Below are 26,266 nucleotides of genomic sequence, written 5' to 3' on the forward strand. Positions count from 1 at the left end.
AATATGTGAAGCCTATTTCTGGTGTCCCCCGCTGTGATATTGCTGGAATATTGCTAATAGCGGTAAATAACTATACTCACACTCGTCACGCATAGATTAATAATGCTAGTGTTGAATTACTACTAACTGTGTCTGACTTGACAATAGTCAAGGTGACTTTAACAATGAACTTTCTATTCTCGGCTATAGTTTCTGTGTTCAAATTTCCCATTCGTGAAACCGGATACCCACATAAGTGTTTTGTGAGGTCCTTTTTAATGCTTTTGGGAAACACTATCGTTTCAGGCCCCCGTTTTCATCCATGCATCAATGCATGTACGTTTCTTTATAATTAATGTGTCTACGTCGTACGCAACGACACCCTTGCTAAATCTGCACAAATCTACCAGGTCACAGCGTAAAGGATCGTCTACCTTATACGTCCCCAGCGGTATCTCATGGACAGCGGTCACCATGCCCTACAATATATCGACAAATGAAACTTTAAAGTGTCCATGTTATCGGATAAGTCAAAAGCTGATGCTGTTGAATAACCGTACTCAAGACATACAGGTCCTACTCAGATTTAAAACGCAAAAAATCACTTATCGTTCTTTAAGCCGTCTCCAAGAAATGTTTATATACAGGAGTAATATACAAGGTTAACTCAGAAACTGTTTCAAGGTCGGTTTAATCTACTGGCGGTTCAGCAGTTTAGTTCAAATGCTCCTTAATCACGTCGAAGGTCCGAGTTCGAACCTTAAAGATAGCACTATTGGAAAAGATAGTCGTAAAACCGCTGTTTATGGTCTGCGCGCACCATAAAATTTTATTACGCCCGGCATTAAGGGAATAAAACAAGGGCTGCTTGACTGGGCGTCGGGATTATGTGTCTGAGTGGGCAATTCCTGTTAAATGGCGGTTTGCACTAAAACGTCACCACTAGTGCTGGCTGATACAAGCAAAGCACATGCGCACTCACTAATATACGCGCGCGCTGTTGTTGGGTCTCAGCTGCGCATACGTCTATGCACATGCACGTGCACGTCGCCGTCGTAAGTACGCTGTATCTTGAACCTATGTCCACCTTTCCTGTTATTAACTTGACAAGAAAGTATTAAGCCGTCCTTGGTAAATCTAACACAGCAATACATCAAGGGTAATAACTAACATGGGTGATTTAGCCTTTAATTATACTTCAGTCTAATCTCACCCCTCGCTCACATTGCTGACAGGAGACGTGTTACAATCATCGTGACCCTCGGGACTTTGTCAACCTGAACATTCCATGTAACTTTCACTCTCTGGGCCGCGTGGCTTACAATCCCATGGGGACCGGTTGGGTAGCATAGTGGTTAAAGCGTTGGCTCGTCACGCCGAAGACCCGGGTTCGATTCCCCACATGGGCACAATGTGTGAAGCCCATTTCTGGTGTCCCCCGCCGTGATATTGCTGGAATATTGCTAAAGACGGCGTAAAACTAAACTCAGTCAGTCAGACAGACAATCCCATGGAGTGAGTCTTTACGCCGCTTTTTGCAATATTCCAGCAATATCACGGCGGAGGACACCAGAAATGGGCTTCACACATTGTACCCATGTGGGGAATCGAACCCGCCTACCCCACAGGCCCCCTCCCTTCGATCCATCGTGAGATTAACGCAGTGTGAGGGTGGACATCGCCGCCTATACACAACGTACGGGCGATAACGCTTGCTGCTGAAGTGCCTTTGTTAACGTGGGCGGATTCAACTCTTGTTCTTATCTTCTTCTGCTTGGCATTCTGATAAACAATGCGAGTCAGATTTCAAAATCGAAATTAATTTCCCTAATGCTCAATGTTTTTGCATTCATTTGGTCGTTCAACTGGTTACATTATACGCCATATTTTTTACAAATTAGATTATGTGTGTTGTCGCAAAATGTCATTTAGATAAATGAAACTTTCATGATTGTATTTTTCAGTTAAAGATTTAACATTTAAAATGTCGCGTACATAGAAGACTGTTGGTATTTATGGGCAAAATAAACACCCATGTAGACTAGCGCTTTGTCTCTGTATATAATTTTGGTAGAAACAAATATTTGCGTTTAAATTCAAAAGGAGCCCCAAATAAGGAGCGTGGAGATTCAGAATCTGAGGAAATCTAGACTTGCTTCATTTAAGGCTTTAGCTTTGCAGAAAGGGGTAGGGGGGGAGGGAAAATTATGTGGTTCAGGGACTGTGAGACAGACTAATACCAACGCGTAGCCAAATATCTGAGGGGGCTTGTTCATGATTTGATGTGGGGTCAGTTCAGTTTGAAGAAGCGGTTTTTATATCCTACAGTGGGCCACGATGACAGGTGTGTGCCACACAGATGATATTGTGGATATGTACTTCAGGCCGTATACAGGTGCAATTGGACCGATATGTATAACGCACAATCAGGGAGTGAGTTCAGTTTTACGCCGCTTTTAGCAATATTCCGGCAATATCACGCGGGGTGCACCAGAAATGGTCTTCACACATTGTACCCATGTTGTGATTCGAACCCAGGTCTTCGGCATGACGAGCTAATGCTTTAACCACTAGGCTACCCCACCGCCCTTCGAACTACATCATCGTGCCAGGGTTGTTGTTGTTGCCTTCTGGGAGCAGCAGACCATTGTCCACATGGATCGGACAGTCTAGTCACCAGACCTCAACCCTTCCGAAGTTCGAACACATGTAGAACGAGTTTCAGATCGCTCTCTCACAACGCCCTGTCTTTCCGGCAACAATGCAGGAACTCGGCAATGCTCTAACTAAAGAGTGTTACACTATTCAGCTGGCAATATCTGGGCGCTTTATACTGAGAGCACCTGACAACGGTGTCGGGATCCAATCACACGGATCACATACGCCTTTGTTTTAGTGGACACAAAATGTTTTCGTGATTTTTGACGTATTGGTTGGCGAGATACTCTTATTTTGATAGATGATCACAGGTTGAAAATTAATCACAGGTTGTTTGTTGTCATTGTGTAACACATGACAACGGACCGTTGTTCAATATCAAACATGTCTTCACGCAATAATGTTTGGGGTTATTTCAGTTATACAAAAATAATTGCCATATTACCTAGAAGTGGTGCTCCTTAACAAACTCTGAACAGTATAGACTAGTAATTCTTCTACTTCTGACAATAGGCTTGCTTTAGTCCTGACTGGCCTGTAATCAACCAAATGGCTTTTACTAAATTCATATATTTTTACAAGACAGCGTATTGTTTTAGAGCTTGAATCTCGTTGTACAATAGGTTGCAGCTAGACTAACAACTAGTCTCTGAAATTAACGTATTTGACAGAAAAAAAGCTCATAGCGAAAAAATATAATATAATGGAAAGGAGACCTGAAGCTGTGGAAATCTAGACTTGCCACATTTTCTAGACTTGCATGGGATTTCTTGGATATATTTGCTTCAGGGTCTGTATGACAGACTAGGTAGCAGCCCTTTTTGCTCTGAAAGCAATCTAGTGGTTTTCTTTATGAACCCTATTTCTTCTGTATTGTCCGTGTTTGAAAGATCGAATTACACGTGTGGAAATTATATCCATGAGATACGTGTTGTGGGTAAAAAAACCTCTTATAACTGAGTCTTTGTTTTAATCTTAAAGGTTAGAAACCCTCATTAAATAGCTGCTGCAATGAATCCCAGCCTTGTCTGTGGGAACACATGTGCTTTCAGGAACGTTAATTACCTTGTCTACTTTGTTTATGGCGATACCTGGGCTGTCTAGAGTTGAGGTTTACAAGGTACATGTGGCTATGTTGTAAACTTGCACAATAGACCTGACAGGCGGATGAAGAGCAATGCAACGCGTGAAGATCCGGGTTAGAATTGATCTTCAGTAACCCATGCTTGTCGTAAGAGGTGACTAACGGGATAGGGTGGTCAGACTCGCTGACTTGGTTGACACATGTCATCGTATCCCAACTGCTTAGATCGATGCTAGTTACTTTAATAATGCAATAATTATTGTTAATTTTACACAGCATTTCATTTCATTTTTTTTATTATTTCACACTAAATTTCCATTCCTTTTGATTTCTGGGTTAACGTTTTGATTAGTTTGGAAATTGACACGTAACAATATCCTTCACATTGAGTCTTATTGACAGAGTCACCTTGTCTTTGAGAATTTGAGTTTCTGTTGAAAGGTGCATGAGGCATCGGTTGAAATATACTTTCCTAACGTCATTGAGGCATTCAACTTAGCGCCATCTCGAAGCTGTTCCATGGTTCTATCTCCTTCTATACCTCTGCTCATCAGTGAGTGAGTGAGTGTGAGTGAGTTTAGTTTTACGCCACACTCCGCAATATTCCAGCTATATGGCTTCGGTCTGTAAATAATAGAGTCTGGACCAGACAATCCAGTGATCAACAGCATCCCCATCACTACCTATGTGTCGAATTTCGGAAATGACGAGTTTCAATCAACTAAAAATATCGTGAGTGACGAAGGACGATTGAACATTGCTTTGAACACTATTCCAGGTATCGTTGCGTGTCAGGGTGATAAGCAACTCAGTATAACCATAAGGCAGTTCTATCATCATCAGTATGCGCTTCCAGTTAAAACATTACTTTTAGTTCAAAACTGTATTCATGTAAAGGCAACCGTAAAATAGCAGGTCTGGCACGTTTACCACAGATTAGTCAGGCAGCCATATATGTGAATACATACATGCATGCATACATACATACATGCATACATACATACATACATACATACATACATACATACATACATACATACATACATACATACATACATACATACAAACACATACATACACACACACATACACACACACACACACATACATACATACATACATACATACATACATACATACATACATACACATACATACATATTCTACATGACATACAGCTAAGTCTAAAATAGTGAATACATACATACACGCACGCACGCGCACACACACACACACACATATATACATACATACATACATACATACATACATACATACATACATACATACATACATACATACATACATACATACATACATACATACATACATACATACATACATATATTCTACATGACTTAAAAGCTAAGTCTTGCAAAAGCTATCGCTAAGTCTTGCAAAAGCTAAGTCTTGCAAATGCAAATTAGTCAGGCGCCATATCTGTGAATACATACATGCATGACATACATACATATACGCACGCACACGCACGCACGCACGCACACATACATACATACATGCATACATACATACATATATTCTACATGACTTAAAGCTAAGTCTTGCAAAAGCTAAGTCTTGCAAATGCAAATGCATTCGAAGATTGCTAATGCAATGGACATTGAAAGACAATGGGGTAAACTTCTCTGTTTACGATGCCAACTTGTTCATAATCGAGTCTGGGCCTGACAAACCAGAGGCTGAACGTCTGAACACCATCCATCGGGTCATGATGACGCGCCATCAGCTAATTCTCACAATATATTGACCACCTATTTAGTTCACTCAAAATAGGTTGATGGGGACCATTTTACCCGTGGATCCATTCGGATCTTTTCTGTGCTTGTCTGTGTTTAATGTATGTGGATGTGAATTACGACACAGCAACGTATAGGGAGCTTAATCAGTTGAAGTGATGAAGGGCGACACTGACCGCCTACAGCAGTTGACCAGCATCCCAAGGTGGCATGTGGAATGTATTTGTGTGTCCACGTACGACTCGTCATCCATCACGCCCCGTATACAGATGTAACCTTATTTAGATGTTGACACCTTGCCACTTAATGTCACAACAGTCCTTACTAAAGTGATGGATACGAATACGATAGATTCAGTTCCTTTCGAGATCGGCTGATTTATATGGGCAAGTGGAAATAAATTGGATCTGACTGATTTATCCATCGGCCACGACTCGGGGCTTTCAGCATTAATTTATTCCGGACGGTGTTCGGAAATACCCCGTTGGTTATCACTAAATCATATATAATCCAATCAGTCAGCTACGAAAGAGTTTCGTTTCGTTCCAAATGAACGTAGATTTTGTGCTTTTCCTAATCTCAAGGGGACTGGTCAGTTTGCTTTTAGAACGACATCATGTGACATCACTCGGATCTACTCGGCTTTTTCCGATTCTCTTCATGCTGCCGCGCACAGTATTGGCGTAGTGATATTGTATGAATGTTCACTGTTAAATGTGTAACTTCAAATAATCCTTCCGCATGTATTTCATTTGACGTGATGGCTATGATAAAGACATTTCATTATGTGCCTGTCAGAAAACGTTGTACAGATTAAAAATAAAATAATGTGAATTATAGGAAGGGCTAGGCATTAGACAATTTCAACTTTTGCATTAGGTTCACAACTGACATCCGATTGCGTTCAGTCATGTGACACTCACGAGCATGAAAATAGTTGCAATATGGATTCCTCCTTGTGCGGGCCGAGATACGTTTAGTTTGGCTCATGAAGTACGGATAACGTTATACTCAATTATTTACGCCAGTTAATTTATAGCATCTAAATTAGCTATGGGAAGTTTAAATAGTAATTATGTGTCCTAAAAAAATATTCGCTCTCTCGATTTTCAATTTGAACTTTGTTCGGAAAACCAACTGTTTTTATCAAATAGAAATAGGTACATATCAGTACCTCGAGATATCCACTTCCGACTGACATGAGATGACTCGTGCTCTTGTGTACGTCTGTAAAGTTAAACCTACTTCGTATAGCCATGACTTCGGTGAACAATTGACTTGGCTTTGCATGTGTATGGGCCAGATGCAGCATGCAGGATACGGTCACCTTTTAGACCCGGTATAGACATTTTTATACAGTGAATTGTAAACCCATATGACATAAGCAGAATCGTTCAGTATACGACCTTAAGTCCTTTTGAGGTACCTGGTTATTATAGGAAAGTATTTTATCCTAACGACAAGGATTAGGAATAATGAGATGGACATTTGTACGATCTCGAAAAACAGATTTGTCCTATGACGTACAGAATCAGTTTAAACAGTCCTTGTACGAAATGTTTCATTTTGGTATGTGGGTCAGTAGCCTTGTTTAGCAGCCTTATGGTAAAAGTGGTATAAGAAGCCGATGAGAACCCTATACTTTTACAATAAGAAAGATACCGCACTGCCAGTTCTCTAGTCTGTCTCAGTCCCTGAACCACATCATTTTCCCTACTGCCCAGCCCTCCCTGCAATGCTAAAGCCCCAACTGAAGCAAGTTTGCAATTGGATTTCCTCTGGTTCAAGAATCTCCCATCTCACTGGGTCTCCTTTTCAATTTAAATGGGTTTATTTGTTACAATCAAAATTATATATATTCAGAGACTAAGGGTTAGTCTACCAGTTCACGCCCCCACACTGTAATTAACTTCTGTTTGAAGAAACCCCGTAAATCTTACACAGCAATTCATTAGGCGTAGTGGCTGACAGGCAGGGTGATGTGGGTCTAATATCGCTGTAACCCCTTCTCACCCTTCGCTCATATCGCTGACAGGGGCACGTGTTAAAATCAGCGTGACCTGCAAGTCAACTTGTAAAATTGTAATGAAACCTTCACTCCCCGGGACGCGTGGCTGACCCTCCATCCATCATGATTTATGTAACCCGGTGGGGGTAGGGACGGATGCTTATACAAAACGTCGGGGTGACATTTTACTGTTTGTTCTGAAGTTCCACGGCAAACGGGACGGTGGTGTAGCCTAGTGGTTTAAGGAGATTACAAATCAACTGCAATAATTTGCTGGATGAAAGATATCAGATGTCATCAGAAACATGTGCCTCAATCTTTAATTAATAAGTATGGCTAGTTATGTCTTAATCGCGAAAACAGTTTCTGTTATCTGAGCTTCGGCCATTATGCATATTCCGCTGGAACTCACGTGACCTTTCCGCCCGTGACGTCATATGTGACGAGAGTCCGCCATATTGCCAAACACCAAGCGCTACAGTAATACAAATCTTGTTGTTTCTGTCGTTTTTGTAAATGGTACGATGGTGTATGGTTGCCTGGGTATGCACGGCATCATCGAACAATGGAAAGAGCCATCATTACTTCTGTTTTCCAAGTAAAAAGACAGATTTAGGGAGGAACAATACTACATCATTCCATGTTACAACTTACTGTCAGTGGCATTTGTAACATAGATTAACGTCACGCCTAGACCCGGGTTCGATTCCCCACATGGGAACAATGTGTGAAGCCCATTTCTGGTGTCCCCCGCCATGATATTGCTGGGATGTTGCTAACAGCGGCGTAAAACTAAACTCACTCACGCGTTATCGTAATACATACTGATCCAATTACACCAGTATACGATCTGAAGTACACATCCACAATGTCATCCCTGAAAGCGGCGTAAGTTTAAAACACAACAACAAAATCTCAACTCCTCGGCCAACGTAGGCGGGTTCAACTCACTGAAGTAAGACATTCCTTCCGCTAAAACGTTTTAGAATCCAGCATTCCGTTTCGCTGGCTTGTATTGAATCTACGTTTGAAAATCCCCGGAAAAGAATAATTTCTTTAATGTAGGCCTACTCTCAAGTCCAGTAGGCAATATCAAATACTCAGTCTGATAGCACTTTGAGGCATATATGGTGTTGACGCCCAAAAGTTGTTTAAAGTAAGCGTGGCAATGTATTTTGGAAATACGAATCTGAAAAACGTGGAGAGCGTATTTAGAAATTTAAAAAAAACTTAAATTTGAAATTTGATATGCAAATAGCAAATGTTCACTTAAAACCTGGAAACAGAAAACTGAATATGCATAAATTCTTAATTTATATATTCTTATATTTTACTTGCAAGACGTGTCCATGTGTATCGTAACTATCCATTCGTTCGTCCAAGCTGCGTATGGAATGAATCCTATGAGAGACAAGCTGTCTTTACGGAGGAGGTTTAGTTTATTTAGTTTATATTGAGTTTATGTGATACCACTGATGATAGCACGTCTTATGTATATTTCCGTTGCTGGGTAACGCCTTCGTACCGACCCACACGTCAGGTATTTTCAACAACTACTTCAACGTTACAAGTCTATACGTGTGTAAAGACACGCCTAGGTCCCCTAGCACTTGTGTTATGCGCAGGATGAGTGAGTGAATATGGTTTTACGCCGCTTTCAGCAATACACCAGTCAGTGGCTGCACGCAGTGTACCCATTTTGGGAATCGAACCCGGGCCTTCGTCGTGACGTCGCTTACATTGTGACGTAATGTAAAATGGTTCGATTACGAGGGGCACACTAGAATGGCTGACAACTAAAGTATTGCAGCACAAAGTCAAAGGCGACATCTAAGGTCTAACGTCTACATACATGTCAAGAGTCTATCCGTTATTGAATTACCAGGTGTTCGCGCCTTATGACTGATCGCGTACCCTCTATACTAAGGGCTACAGAATGGGATTTACCACACCCTTAAACCTATGGAATCCTTGAAGGGATATTGTCGCGTTGTCGCATTCTCGCCCTTTGGAGGAATAGAAAATATTATTCAAAACGCGACAATGCGACAAATGGGCGAAATGTCGCGTTATCGCGATGTCGCGTGTCGCATGTTGGTTTATTTTGCCTCACTTTACTTGTTTTGAGAGGGCGACAATGCGACATAGCGACAGTGTCCCTTCTCGGATTCCATATAAACCAGAAATGTTAACTGAGAGACGATTTGTTTCATACAGCATCCTCTAACTGGGGCAATCAGAGCTGATGTAGCAGTTCTTTACCATCGCCGAAACATTTGTTCTATAGTCGTGAACTCGGAGAAGTGTCGCTGGCCCTTGACAAGACGAATTGTCATTGACCAGATCAACTGAAGGTTAGCAGGGAATCGCTGAAAGTTTTACATTCTAAAAACATTTTCTTGTAACTGCTCTCGGTTACATATTACAACAAGGAGTGAGGAAGTGAGTTTAGTTTTACGACGCACTCGGCAATATTCCAGCTATATGGCGGCGGTCTGTAAATAATCGAGTCTGGACCAGACAATCCAGTGATCAACATCATGAGCATCGATCTGCGCAATTGGGAACCGATGACGTGTGTCAACCAAGTCAGCGAGCCTGACCACCCGATCCCGTTAGTCGCCTCTTAAAACAAAGCATGGTTTACTGAAGATCAATATTCTAACCTGGGCCTTCACGGGTCTTAAAACAAGGAACTATAACAAGACAAACTGAAGGCCAGGTTGTAGCGTTGCTCCATGACTGCACAGAATGCCCATAACGCGAATGGATGTTAAGTAACTCTATTCTATAAAGAGCCAAGTCTAGATAAGCGGACAGTATCAGTCTCTTAGGGACACAATATGTTCCTTTTATTTATATTTTATAGAAATTATCATTGAAACTAAATTTATTAATCATAATCTTATAGATCTAGACTTGTAGCTTGTCTAGCCAAGTTGTCCCTTTCTTCAATATATTTTTCCTATATAAAAGCTAGGGTTATTTAAGAATGGTGATAAAAAACGGTGAGAAACACCCAATATAAACCTGAACTCCGAAGGCCAGTTGAGGAATCACCAAATTATATAGCACAGCTAAATATTTTGGTCTGCATGAATGTACAAAGAATGTGCTGACATCGCCTTTTTACCGCAGTCCGCGAGATCCGGCGATATCTCATTGGACACGAGACCCCAGCTGGGTTATAAGAGGGCTATATACTGTGGTATAGCAAGAGTCTGTTCTTGATAGCTTCTAGTAAATAGCATTGCTGACTTGTCGCTGATGTACCCACGCCTGAAAGGTTTACAAACCAGGCTGTGTATCTCAGACTAACAGATGATGATGTACACGACCACTTACGTGCAGGTAATCACAGATGCTTTCAACGTCCTCCTTGTGTTAAGGGTTGATGCAGTCGATATAACACCACATTAAAACACAACGTCTTTCTTTGCCTTGAGGGCCAGTTAGAAATCGTTTTGGCAATGATAAATATGAATTAATTACTAGATAAACTGGTTGGTTTGAAGGTAAACACACACGAAATTAGGTTACAAGTGTGATCCCTCCACCTCACGTCAGTTATACCAGTTTGCAAAATCGTCATCGTCGTCATCGTCATCATCACCATCAACGCCATCATCATCAATGTTATCATCATCATTAATATCATCATCAACGTCACCATCGTCATCATCATCAACGTCATCAACATCATCATCAACGTCACCATGATCAACAACATCTTCAACATCAACGTCGTCATCAGCATCAACAACAACCTAGTCACCATCATCATCGTCATTATTATCGTCGTCGTAGCGTTGTCGTTTTCATCACCATCATCATCAATTGATGTGGTACAAATACGCCAAGTACGTACAGCATACCTTTACCGCCTTAACTCATAAAAATACCTCCAGTCAAACTACATTAAGAATGCCAAAGCACTTCTTGCGACATTTATCATTAAACGACTGCAGTCAAGGAGTTCTTTATACTTTAGTCAGGGATTGTTCTGACATTAATAGTGTACCAAGTAGGGTTCCCCATCTTGATTGTATCTCATGTCGTTCCTAACACGCGTAATGTCCGTCAGGTGAGGTGAGGTGAAATTGGGTTTAACGTCGTGCTTGAGAATATTTCGCTCATATGACGACGTGCATGCGTGTGTATGTGTATGTGCGGCTGCTTGTACTAGCCCAGACTGAAGCTGGTTTTATAGTGCTAGCCCACTGAGATACCATGCCGCAGTGAAGCATGAATACCCCACTCAGACACATTATACTGACTCCGAGCCGACCAGTCCTTGTTGTGCCAATTAATGCCGAGCGCCAGGCAGGGACCAACAAGTACCATATTTTAATGTCTTTTGGTATGACGCAGTCGGGGATCGAACCCGCGACTTTCCGGTCTCCGGGCTGACGCTCTAACCACTACACCGCGGAGGCGGTCTAATGTCCGTCAAACCACAGCGTCTTGCTGTACTACATGATGGGTGGACTGTGTGAAGCCAATTGTTGGTCTTCCCCGTCGTGATATTGCTGGAGAAATGCTGAAGTACTCAATCAATATTCCAATTAATTTCACTATGATTGCTGCAATATGTAGAACCCATTCCTACACTCCCCTCACCCTCATCTCCGCAGGGGACGGTGGGGTAGCCTAGTGGTTAAAGCGTTCGCTCGTCACGCCGAAGACCCGGGTTCTATTCCCCACATGGGTACAATGTGAAGCCCAGCCCGGTGTCCCCGCCGTGATATTGCTGGAATATTGCTAAAAGCGGCGTAAAACTAAACTCACTCACTCATATCTGCGGGGAAAATGCAAAACTCGGCATTAAACTAACTTGCTCATTCATTCATTCGTCCATTCATTCATTCGTTTCCATTCATTCATTCGTTCATTCATTCATTCGTTCAGTCATTCATTCATTCATTCATTCATTCATTCATTCATTCGTTCATTCATTCATTCGTCCATCCATTCATTCGTTCATTCATTCAGCCAAACAACAACCAATCAATCAATCAACCAGCCAACCAAACAGTCAATCGATCGATGGAATAATCACAAAATGGAGTATCCTCTACTGGGTTCAGTCTATGAAATCTATTTTGGCAGCGAATGCGCTTGATATTTTCCCAATCAAACTAGCTTCAGGCTACAACACTCATCCTGCCTTTTCAACACGACTGCAAAACACGACGAGCACAGACAAATGTTACCGTAACCTGCAAAACTGACCTCTTCCTCCTCATCCAGACTGGCTCGCCTCAGCAGCAAGGCCAAACAAGAGAACACTCGCCACTAATCACAGAACCACCTCAACAGAATGCGCGAATACTGCATCCATATGCCATTAGAATATACAAGACCGGATGATGTAACCGCTTATGCATCATTGGAGCGAAAATGGACGGTTATTAGGTTATGTAGTTTTGCACAAATGATCTATTACCTATCGAAGGGTGATCTGAAGGCAAGCTAACAATTTCAGAATTCTGACGGTTGTTTCATAAAATTAAACATTTCATGTTTTGTTTCAGGGTACATTGAAAACTTCCACCGACCAGAAAACAAGGTGATAGTTGCAACATGCCCGGAATACTCCGTGGGATCTGGAGACTCGTGTAAGTACAGACTGAGCCTATTTGATGGATTAGTTTGTTTTGCTTCAATTTTATAGTCTGTTTGCAGTGAAAACTTACCGATGAATGTCAGATTAAACCAAAAGGTAAAGCAAATAAAGTTAAATTAAGACTGCGAATCCTCATGATTTAGGATAATTGAACATTTAAAGGTCAAATTTTATTCGACTTAAATAAAAGTTGTTTAACAAACGATTGGGCTAACATTATTTGTAGATCATAACAAGGGTTAACGATTTCGAGCGAATCGGGTTAAATAATCAGCCCATTTGTTAGATTAGGTTTCAAGTTAGGTTTTGGAGTAATGTTAGGGTTTGATTTGTTAAACAACTTTTAAACATATTCATTCAAGAGAATGGATTGGCAATCTTATTTCAAGTTATTCCAACTTATTGAAACCCTCTCTATTTACAGTGCTTACATGCAAACGTGAAACAAACTATATGTACAGGGATGATTTAAAAGATATATACAAAAATTGGGTATAAGACATTTAAAATAAAGTAATACATTGAATACATGAATTATTTAGATCATAAACATTATATCCAATTACTGAACCTTTTGGAATTTAATAAATTTTTGAACTTCTTTAAAAATGTGAATGTTGTCACTGTACGGAAGATCTGCACTGCCATATAATAGTGCCTCTAGGTTTGTTGGTGCTCTAATGTTACAAATTCTGCTTTGATATTGAAACATTTCCTGTCTGATATTAGAATACAAAGAACATTCCATAAAATAATGATGAGAATTTTCACAGGTAAATTAACAATTACATTCAGGGTTCTCTATGAGACCAATCATCATTTAATCTCCTATATATACTGTATATTTAAATATCTTAGCTGGGTATGAATTACATTGAGTTTGCTATTACCAAGTGAGAAATACCCTGGTGCTTTTGACTTACGCGAGCTTATATGCTATTTAACACTTTTAAGGGAAACTGATTCTCTGACATATAAGGGGAGATTTTCCAAAGTTGTGAAGATGGTGGGGAAAATGATTGACTGAAGAGACTTGTACGGGAATAGGACAGGGAAAGATTAGGGTTGATGTGTAAGGGTAGTAACATGGTTATGGTTTAGGTTAGGGCAAAGATTAGGATTAATTATTTGGGTAATTTAGGAGAAAGGACTGGTTAGTGCTAGGGTGGGGCGGTGGGGTAGCCGAGTGGTTAAAGCGCTCACTCGTCATGCCGAAGACCCGGCTTCGATTCCCATGGGTACAATGTGTGAAGCCATATCTGGTGTCCCCGTTGTGATATTGCTGGAATATTGCTAAAAGCGGCGTTAAAACCCAACTCACTCACTCACTAGAGCTAGGGTAGGGTGCAGGTTAGGGTTTGTGGCCACACGTGGGATAAGTGTAACACAAGGGTTAGTGTTTGGGTTAAGATCAAGAGACAAGGGTTAAGATGTTAGATTATATGTGGTGGTGGTGGTGGTGGAATTGGATTTAACGTCGTGCTTGAGAATATTTCGCTCATATGACGACGTGCATGCGTGTGTATGTGTATGTGCGGCTGCTTGTACTAGCCCAGACTTAAGCTTGTTTTATAGTGCTAGCCCACTGAGATACCATGCCGCAGTGAAGCATGAATACCCCACTCAGACACATTATACTGACTCCGAGCCGACCAGTCCTTTATGTACCGATTAATGCCGAGCGTCAGGCAGGGACCAACAAGTACCATATTTTAACGTCTTTTGGTATGACGCAGTCGGAGATCGAACCCGCGACCTTCCGCTCTCCGGGCGGACGCTCTATCCACTACATCATGGAGGCGGTAGATTATATATGTAGGATTAAGGGAAAGGTTGATGTCAGATGTTGGGTTAAGGGAAGGGGTTAGGGTGAAGTGTGATGTTAAAGCTATGGTTAAGGGAAACTGCTGCTTAATCATAGCAACATTGATCTGCGTTGTTCGTGAAGACCACCAAAGATGTATTACATTGGATGTCGTCCGAGAGAAACTGTTTCCAAGACATGTCCCTACATCAGGCAGGTGGTTGCCTCGATAGGGCGGATCAATCAACTATACTGAGGGAAAGAAATAAGGGATCTCACGAAAGGACAAGTGTTCCTGTATTTTTTCCAAGGTTTCTTCACAAGCTTTGTATCGCATAGCTTGTGAAGAAACCTGGAAACAAACAAGGGAACACTTGTGCTTTCATGTGATCCCCTTATTTTTCCCTCAGCAATTATCAGCTGTAGATTGTATGCTTCAGACCAGATCTTGGTTTGTGAATGCCTTAGAGGTTTAGAAATCAGACTGCTGGGAAAGGCAGAGGACAGCTTTGTAGTGTAAACGAGTTCCGAGGAGACACCACAACCCCACCCACACACACACACCCCTTCCCCTTGGGTATATATGTTTCAGGGTCTGAATTACAGACTACCTAACTTGTTGATGTCTATAAAAGTGTATTTTATAGTATCAAGCCACCTCTTCATGAACGGAAATCTTCAACATGATATCACTGGGTCTCACATTACTATCTGAATATCTTTGTTAGCTCTCGATACCACACTGAAAACGTCTGTGTCTCTAGTGAAATGTACAGGCATCTGTTTCAAAAGAGTATTCCTATCGTTTCACAGATGTTTAAATAGACGCATGGTAGTATACTGATGTCTAGATAATGAACGTGTTTTCAAACATATCCTCTTTCGGTTGGAATAAAGAAGAGTACATTTCAGTTCAAATGCCTATTTACAATGCCAATTCAACTGATATAAATAATTACTGACGTATAGAAGAATTGCACGCAACATCTTAGTTCCAAGAAAAAGACTCACTGGAAACGAGACGCCAACTTCCAATACACAAGAGAGCTGAATTATGCAAGATTTAGTTTTCTATTCCTCATCCTGAAACTTTGAGGCACATTCTGAAGTAAACCACGTAATTTAAGTCAGTGTAAATAATGTAATCACAGGGAATGTGAATATCATCCGTAGGTTTGTACCTTATATAATGTAGGGAGAATATATTTTCTTAAATTTTTCACGTATGTAAATATTTATGTTAAAGCAAAACGAAATATCGGTAATAAATTGTTTTTGTGTTCTCGATATGCTAAAATGTAGTCTGTTTCTGGCGCCACCTATCTTGAAATAATTGAGTTAGTGAAAAAGTTGTGTGATTCAACGTCCCCGTTTAAATTTCAATTCATTCGTAACTACTCGTCCCTTTCCGTAACCTGACAGTAGACTCGTACCCCTCTAGTAGCCTTTTTATTGAACGTGGCTCTGTCTGAGCGCAAAATCGCAGAGAGAGAGAAATAGTCTAGTCGCCGAACTCATTTCAAGGGTATGTAACTCTAGTTTACTTGCATCCACGCCAAGGGAATTACCTCAAAGGGTATTGTTAACATGCTTAAATACTTTCCTACGCCATAATGTTAAAATATCCTCGTTATAAAAATTCAGGAAACCCAGGAGGACTATGCAATAATTAGAATATACTTGAAGTGTCTGGGGAAAATTATGCAAGTCGAAATGAAAAATATTTTAAAGACCTATATTGACCCAATTTCTTCTCTACATACGCGCATTCTGATTGGCTGGGGGAATATTTCTCTCGGACATGGCTTCGAGAGGGGTACGAGTCTACTTTCAGGTCATGGAAAGGGACGAGTAGTTACGAATGATTTCATTTGTGAAAAATGCTAACAAAACCTAATGGATGATGATCGAGTGCATGTATCGAGTGCATGTTGGGTAACGCCGCAGTCAGATTGAAGTCAGATGCGCATGCCCGCACACGCATACATAGATATACACACACACTCATAGATACACATGCAATCACACAAATACACACACACACATGCTCGCACACACTCTCGCACACGCACGCACACACACACACACACACACATTTCCTTTGCATGAATTTCGAGCAGTGGGTAGCTGTCCTACCTTAATTGCATACTCAATTCACCGATTTCGTAGAACGCCAAGACGTAATAATATAATAATTACTAACGGTGAATCTAGCTAATGAGGGAGTATGACGCGCAAAACAGCCTGCCATGACGGTACATATCTCACCTTAGGGGCTCATTAGCCCGCGTGACATTTACCCCTCGCTGTAATCTGGGGATGAGCTGATACCATGATGCTTGTTGTGCAGCACCCACGTCTGGATGCATGCACTACTATATCTACATAACCGCGGACATTCCGGATATGACGTCATCCCGAGACAAGAGAGTTAATTGGCTTCAAAAGTCCGCCACCACCCTTTCGGTAACCTGCAAGAGGTTATGCAGAGCCAAATATTTCCATTGATTTCTATAGTAAGGCAACATTTATATATATTTATATATATCAACATTTATAACATGTACATGTGTGCATAGTCTGGCCTTAAAACATCAATAAACATGGATGACTACCTCAGCCAGCTCCTTGTCCGAGCACAGGAAGCTACACACACCAATTACAGTTCCGCACAAAATGTCAACCGCTTCAACGTACCTGTAGTCACATTCAACATAAGTCACCTTGTTAAAAAGACATCACTAAATATTTTAAAATATGGTCAGTTTTAATTACTGGATTTATATAAGCTTAAAAAAAAATAAAAAATATCCAACACAAAATCATCCAATCACTGCTTGTTCAACTACGGAATTCTGATTTGATGTCTAACCAAGAAGACCTGTCCCTATCGGTGAAAGTTATGCGCGAAATGACGACAAACCAACCTAATGTAAGATTGGTAGATACTCCACAAGGAGTTGAGAATGAAATTTGAGTGCCAAATCAAAGGCGCATTCACCGAGCGTATACAGGCTAGCAAAATTTAAGTACTCTAAAATATTATTTATATGAAAACAATTTCACACACCCGTCTACATTTTCGGTATCGAAATTCCTTACGCTATGAACACAGATACAGTGTGTCGGTTTTTCACACAAGCGCCTTTAACCAATCATTAGACATTCGCTTTAAATCGGCACCAGACTCGTGAACATATTCTCTACTGAAAGTACCCAGGAGGATATTACATTCGGAGCTGACTGGTCCGAAACATGACAATCTCGACAGCTAACAAGATGGTGAAGTGAGTTGATTACTTCCCCATCACCCTAGAACCAGATTTCAAATATGTCTGTCATGGAATTCGAGAAATATGGGGATTCGGAAATGAATCTGAGTTGCCATTTCCCCCGGGGCTCCCGACAGTAATTGTTTAACAACACATTTCAGAAAGCAATTATTCCATCGACGATTTCTGAAGTTGTCCCGAGGGGTTTGAAACAAACACAGACTGTTTGGAACTGTTTGATTCTGATCAGACCGCAAGTGAGGTGAAAATAGTCAACTTATTGATGTGTTCTCGCATCCTGTTCAGGCAGAAGTGTTCGTTCGTGCATGCTGTTAGGCAGAAGTGTTCGTTCGTTCGAATCATGCTTAACAAAGCGTTCAGCAATAGTCCAGCTATATAATGTCGATCAATAAATAATAGGTCCACACCAGACAAAACCCGTGATTGATATTATGATCACTCTTTCGTAGGACAAACATAGTTTGCTGAAGCCCCTTTCTTACCGGAATCCCCACGGATTCTAAAAAATTAATTATACTTTGAGAAATTCAATCTATATCATTGGTTGTTTGGTTGGTATGTTTTTTAACGCCGCACTGAACAATATTTACACTATAATCGAGTCTGGACCAGACAATCCAGTGATCAACAGCGTTAGCATCGCTCTACGCAACTGGGATACGATGACATGTGTCAACCAAGTCAGCAAGCCTGACCATCAGGGCCTAGATTTTCGAAGCTCTCCTAGCGCTTAGATAGTCGTAAGTTAATGTTAATGTATAGCACTTACGACTATCTTAGCGCTAAGAGAGCTTCGAAAATCTAGGCCCTGATCCCGTTAGTCGCCTCTTACGACAAGCATGGGTTACTGAAGATGAATTCTAACCCGGATCTTCACGGGTCCTGTGAGTTTGATAGAACATACAAGAAATGGTTATTCGATGGTTCACGTGATGAATATGATACGAACACCACAATCGTTTTGAACTTTTGTTTGTTTGTATTGTTTCCTAAAAGAAATGTTTACACATCAAGATATCAAATTTCAAAACCTCTTACAATTACTGTCCAGCTTCCTTCAGAAGTAGGCCGTATGGATAGTATACCTATTGCTGAATGATTTCGAATCTATGAATCTGGAGCTATGATGATGAAGTATTACCATACATTGCATTTGCAAGTGCAGCGGATATCTTTGAAAGAATATATTACCACCTACGTTGTGTCATTATCGTCTCAGCTGTCATGAGATTCATATTCTGTTAACAACCAATAGTCGTCTGGAAAATTTCATAAACTGCTTAACAATTATTCAGTTACAAACAATGCATCATGTATATCATGACAAAAAATATGGTGCTCTTTAATTGCAGAGGCCCGTCAAGAACTGGGTTAGAATTTGTCTTCAGGAAGCCATGCTTGTCGTAAGAGGCAATTAACGGGATCGGCTGGTCAGGCTCGCTGACTTGGTTGACAATGTAGCTTGAATATGGCGTAGAACAAAAAAAACAACCGCTCATTTGCGGAAACTGAACTAATCTAGACTTGCCAACTATTATAGAATAACATGAGCAATATTGGGTGTGTTTGTTTTAGTATTTCTATAGATAACAGAGAGCTTAAAAAGGTAAATTGTCAAAGCCATGTCATCAATAGAAAATACCATATGTCTTCCTCTGGACAGAAATTAAGGAATTGGCCTTTCTGGTTTTAGGGTATTCTAGCTTCTACTCAACTGGGACTTTCCAATTTGACACTGAAAGCTTGGCAGTTAATTTGTGTTGACAGAAGTGAAGGAAAAGTGCATCAAAATACAATTCTTTGTATCTTGAATGAATTAAACCGAAACATTATTTGCCAGAAATTAGAACAATCTTTGCCTCCTAAATTTGATTACGTTCCAACATTCGGAGTTGACAGAAAAATAGATAAAATTGGAGTGTCGGTTACAGTCTAAATTATATGAATTATGGAACAATGTTCTTTACGCAATAGAATTTAACACCTGAGGCAACACATTTTACACGTGTTTGTTTGGTGCTTAACGCCGCACTCCGCAATATTCCAGCGTATGGCGTCGGTCTGTAAATAATCAAATCTAGACCAGAGAATCCAGTGATCAACAGCATGAGAATCGATCTACGCAATTGGGATACGATGACATGTGTTATATTATGATAACAGCAAGTATTTATCAAGTATGCAAAACGTTTCTAGTCACGATATGGTTGAAATACTGTCCATGTGACTCTAAATTTTAACTCACTCACACTCACTCAGCCAAGTCAGCGAGCCAGACCACCCGATCCCGTTAGTCGCCTCCTACGACAAGCATGGGTTGATGAAGACCAATTGTAACCCGGATCTTCGTGGAGGGAAAATCAACCTTTTACATTATTTTAGATTACGGTTTATTTATTTTTTCAGAAAATTCCTAGGTTCCTCCCCCTCCGACCCTCAACATATTTCCCCACTCCTTACATCTTGAAATCGTTCCCAACTTGATCTTGTGAGAGTCCTCAAGTCAACGGATTCGGTTATGACGAAGGATGAAAAAGCCAAATTGAACCAAATTATGTTCATAGTTAGGTTTCTGGACAGTTACAAAGGGAAACCACTCTCCAGCTATATTCAGTATTGTTGTACCATATGTAAGTGGCCCTGATACTGATCTTTAGGCTAATGCTATCTCCAGGAGAGCTGGTCTAGACATGCCGAGGAAATACGATAACGAAGAACTGTAAGGGACGATGGTGTATTGATTGTTTCCCAATTTGCCATAAAGCGGTCTTGAATAACGGTTTTGTCTCAACATGAAACAATTCCATGATGGATGGTAAGGCCTTGGAGCAAGCGTTACAAGAGTTAATTCATTTAGCCAAATCTCTGTTTTTCCTGGTCGTGGAATGTCACTGAGGTTGTCGTTGTGGACGTTCTTCATCTCGGTGACTGTCATGAGAATCATAAATGGGATGATATTTGGATTTGAAACATCGACAATTGAAGTGAGTGACTTTAGTTTTACGCCGTTTTTAGCAATATTCCGGCAATGACACGGCGGCGACACCAGAAATGGGCTTCACACGTTGTACCCATGTGGAGAATGGAACCCGGGTCTTCGGCGAGACCAGCGAACGCTTTAACCACTAGGCTACCCCACCGCCCTCGGCAATTGGATAATTTCTTGGGTGTGACCTGTTAAAGTAGGGTGGGTGTAATACGCACATTTTCTGCTGTAATAATGCTGTGTGTGAGGCTTTAAACAACAGATGAAACATTCGCGGGTGTTTTTTTGTGTATCTTATCGTGTATAGAAAAATAAATTGAACTCGGCATCTCATGAAACAGATATTTAGAGAGATGAACTCCGCTTAATGTGAGTAACGACAAAGGATACCCACAACTGGCTTCACATACTGTACCGAAATTGGATTTGAACCCGGGTCTTTGGCGGTACAAGCCAACACTTGGACCACTGGGCTAACTTACCCATGAACACGAACAATCATACCAGGTGTGCACTAGATAAAAGGTTTATATATAACAATAATTGTGGATGACGTCTTTCATCAAATCGTTCCCAAGACGAGCCATTCCTTACTCTTTCCAGCTGTTTCAGTAAAACTGTTAAATGTCTGGGGGTGGATGTCTTTAGCAACATGATATGCCAGCTGTATATAACATAACAGCAGTCTGTTAATAATCAAGTCAAGACGAGATATACTTCAGCCACGATCTTGGCTGGGAGGGTATGATAAATGATTTTTCTTGTTTCTTGTCACAAGATCAGAGGAGTGAGCGAGTACTTGTGACATTAAACAATAAGCCCTCGTTCACTCCACAAACTGGTTACAAGTTTCCATCTGACGCCAGCGACAATGTTTCTCACTAACAGTACATTTTAAGGACTGAGTTCTTTGAATAATTGGGCCCGTAAGTAGGTCACGGCACTTCGTGAGACTTTTGTACTTCCGTTGACAAACAACGTTTCATACCTTTTCGAATGGTTGTCAGTTGACAGTAAGGAACGGATAATCCTTGCAGGAATAACACATTTCCGATCTCACCACCAAATTAGCTGTCGCCAATTGTGACAGCCAAGCACCGTTGTACACTTGGTCCGGTCTAGTAAAGTCATACTTGGCGGTTGTGCAATTTGGAACCAGAACAGGGCCCCGTTCCTGAAAGCGATCGTAGTGCTACGACATTCGTAAGTCTATGTTAAAGTATGGGAGTTACGATCACCTTAGCGCTACGATCGCTTTGAGGAACGGGGCCCTGGTTCTTGAATATACGCTTGGCACCGGAAATCTGATACCGGAAGTATGCTGGGCCCCGCCGCGCATATCGCAATTTTGCGCTCGCAAAGGGAGCCGGGAACCAGCTTAGTACCAGAAGTAGCGTCTCGCGAGACTTACAGGAACTGTAGATACTGAAACCATCATGTGTTGGCTTGGATGGTAGAGGAGCATTGTAACTCATCTCACTTTTAAGACCAAATCTACCAAATTTGTTTCGTCCCTGTTACCAGTATTCCAAAATTATTCGAGCAATATGGCAGCAGTCATTAAATAAACGGGCTTCGATTCACCTCAGGTCAGGTGACATGCAGTTATCCAAATCGCAGGTCGCGACCACTGGAATCTATCCCGTTGCCCCTGTCGAAAAGCCTTTTGGTGCTGTGTGCAAATTCTAATCCGGGTACCTACAGGCTGACAAGTATCGAATACTGGGGACTTGGTTTGTATCTGGCACCCATGGGCTTATTACCAATATAAGTTGAAAGATGGAAGGTTACAAATTTCCAACATTTGTTCAGTATAGCTGATTGGTCAGTTGAAATAAAATGATGCAATATTGCTTCAATGTTGATAACATTACCATATGACGTCATCCATTCTTCATGACGTAAATGAATGGCATCATCAATGAGGTTTCATAAGCTGGTTCCCGGCTCCCTTTGCGCGCGCCAGCTTGCGATATGCGAGACGGGGCCCAGCTTATGAGGTTTCAATGTTTCTTAACTCTTTCATTTTTGACGAGGCTACACATCTGATTAAACATCTTTGATTGAGAAAATTACTTTAACTGAGAAAATATCCTAAAACGTGATACAGTGTTTCGATTTGTGTAGCTATATTTTGTTTACATTTGTTGGACGCCTCCAGGTGCTGCCCTACGGAGAGCGGCCGATACAGTCATTTTGTTACATAAAGATGTATTGTCATAAACCTTTCCGTCGCAGTTGTAGACGAATATCTATGTAACAGTGAGAGAATGAGTGAGTATAACTTTACGTCGCATTTAGCAATAATCGAGCAGATAAAGATTATACAGTTGTTAAGAGAGGGCATTTCCTCCTTGGCATCGATTCCATGCCATGGAATCCAATTAGGGGATGTGACATAAGCAATTCTTCCAAACTGAATGAATGAGTATGTTTTTACGCCGCTTTTACCAATATTTCAGTAATATCACGGCGGGGGCCTGAAATGGGCTTCACACATTGTACCCATAAGGAGAATCGAACCCGGATCCTCGGCGTGTCAGTATAACAATGTAAAACAATGTGAAATGCTTGAGTCTCTCATGATTTACGAATGTGCACGTGTGTTAACAACAACAGCAAAAACTTCCGGTCACGTGATATGTAAATAAGCCTGTGGTAGTGATGTTATGCTAAGTCATCACTGCGGTGGAATGTGAATGTAGGGAAAGAGTTGTTTCACTGTTTTTTCTTCATTTTCCCCGTCGCTAAAAACATGGGCTCACCTCACTTTTTCATCCGAGACATTTAATCCGTACTTTCTCGTAGCTCGTCAGTTATTTTCATAGTAGTCACAAAATAATAATGGAAGTAAATCGCACGCGGCGCCTGGAGCCGGTGGTTACAATTCCCTGCTATTTATCAAAATGACCAAAACAGCTGTCGTCATGGGCAACAGGGTAGTTAATAAGTACCTGGGTCTTGCCACAGGGAAAGCGCCGACCTCTCAGATTGGGGTTTAATTAGAGGGCTGTACACCTTCAATGATCTACCGCTGTCAGTATGGATTATTGTAATTATTATTTCATTTACCGGAAAAGGTTAACGTAGCTCCGTGCAGGTGCCCTTGACATTTGTAGAAATTGTCACAAGTTGTCGGTGAAGGATTGACGTGTCTTAAATCGTTTTAATGCACAACACTTGCTGCTGACATATTCTTGAGTGGGATTAATAATCTCTTGTATTCGAAGTAATGATTTAATGATGTTTCTAATGTGCAAATTCGTTAGGATTGTTTCCCAATAGCGAAACTTTTTTGCTAAAAAATCGAAACGCCTTAACTCAAGAATTGCTTCAATGCTGGGATGACACTAAGGTTAAGTTGTTCACGAAGGATTGAGTTTTGTTTAGGTTGTTGTTTTTTTAGATTTACTATTTTGGTGTTTTTTTGGTTTTTAGGGGGGTGGGTGTTTAATGAATGACAACGGATATTATACAGTGTATAACTTCCTACGAGACTCGCCAAATATGATTTCGTCATGTATATGTATTTTAAGCCCTTATATGGTGTCACCCGCTGTGATATAGCTTGTGTACTGCTAAACAATAATCACTCGCTCACTGGTTTGGAGACGGCCGTATTTTTATACGAAACAGAGACTTTCAGTGCAGAGCGCTCTGAACTTTCTGATAGAAAATCGTTAAACATCTACTTTTTTTCTAGCCATACTTAAAGTGTATAGTTATGTCAGTTTTACTTGTTTTGAAGCTTGTCATTCTATCTGGAAGTACAAAATGTCGTAAAATGTGTTTTATATTGAGGACATTGAGACAAATTGTTCATTGCTTAATGTCATTAACGATGAAACCAGTATGTCCATGTTATGAAGAATTACATTTATTACTTGAGGTAAATCGATATTACCCCGTTTGAAGTCAATATATGTAACTGAAAACACTGTTAATCATTTACTTTAGGAAAATATAAATATATATTACGGATGCGTGCGTACGTACGTGCGTGTGTGTGCATGCGTGTGTGTGTGTGTGTGTGTGTCTAGATGGAGCGATGGATAGGCAACATAATTCAAGTGTGGATACTTCCAGTTGCGTTTTGAAATTGCAATTATTTCCCGTGCATAGATTTGTTTAATAAGGCTAGCTACAACAAACAGAATTCCCAAACGATTCCTTTAATCGCGTCGACGCATTAGACAAGTGATTAAATGTGATGCGTTTTCTCGTTGTGCGGAGCTTAATCAAAATGGTCTTCTCCTCTTTAGCAGAAAAATAGATCTTGTTCTGTTGTGTTCACCGAAGATTACAAGGGAATCACAATTACCTTCTCATGTAAAGCCATTAATCTACTACATGGCTGTAAATGGCTTTCTGTCTCTGTAAGATAAAACCAGAACATGTAATGTATAACGGCAAACCCAGATAATAATCAGTTTTGAGTGGCTCCCGAAACACACTCCATCGACGTAAAAAGCTAAATAGTGGTGAAAATCATTCAAAAGGATCTCTGTATACACCAGGTATTCGTGAAAAGGATAAACATGTTCCATTTCACCTGCAACAGCTGCCGCTCACACAATTTGTATGTAAAAGCAAATGGGTGTTTATAGAGTAACACCGTAAAGCTGTACGACAGTAGTAAATTGAGTCTTGTTTTGTTAGTTGTTTTACGCTGCACTCAGCAATATTCACGGTCTGTAAATAATCGAGTGATCAACAGCATGAGCATCAATCTAGATACACAATTGAGATACGATGACATGTGTCAACCAACTCGGCGTTAGTCTCCTCTTACGACAAGCATGGGTTGCTGAAGACCAATTCTAACCCAGATTTTCACGGATTAAATTGGGTCTTGACCAGTAAATACGACAATGATAGTATACCCTTTCGAACTACCACCACGCTGTATGTAGTTATTGTATGTACGACAATGATAATATACCCTCTCGAACTACCACCACGCTGTATGTAGTTATTGTATGTACGACAATGATAATATACCCTCTCGAACTACCACCACGCTGCATGTAGTTATTGTATGTACGACAATGGTAATATACCTTCTCAAACT

General features: G+C 40.8%; 1 protein-coding gene across 1 annotated transcript in view; it reads left to right on the top strand.

The window, feature by feature from the left end:
- Positions 1 to 26,266, top strand: part of LOC124263116 (universal stress protein PHOS32-like) — a 50,836-nt gene that overhangs the window by 18,707 nt on the left and 5,863 nt on the right. The window contains exon 4 of the mRNA XM_046697679.1: positions 13,021 to 13,104. Coding sequence (XP_046553635.1) covers positions 13,021 to 13,104 — 84 coding nt within the window. The remainder of the gene's footprint in view (positions 1 to 13,020; positions 13,105 to 26,266) is intronic.

This window comes from Haliotis rubra, unplaced genomic scaffold (genome assembly GCF_003918875.1).
Source record: "Haliotis rubra isolate DU_JTF1 unplaced genomic scaffold, ASM391887v1 Scf868, whole genome shotgun sequence".
In the NCBI taxonomy this organism is placed as follows: domain Eukaryota; kingdom Metazoa; phylum Mollusca; class Gastropoda; order Lepetellida; family Haliotidae; genus Haliotis; species Haliotis rubra.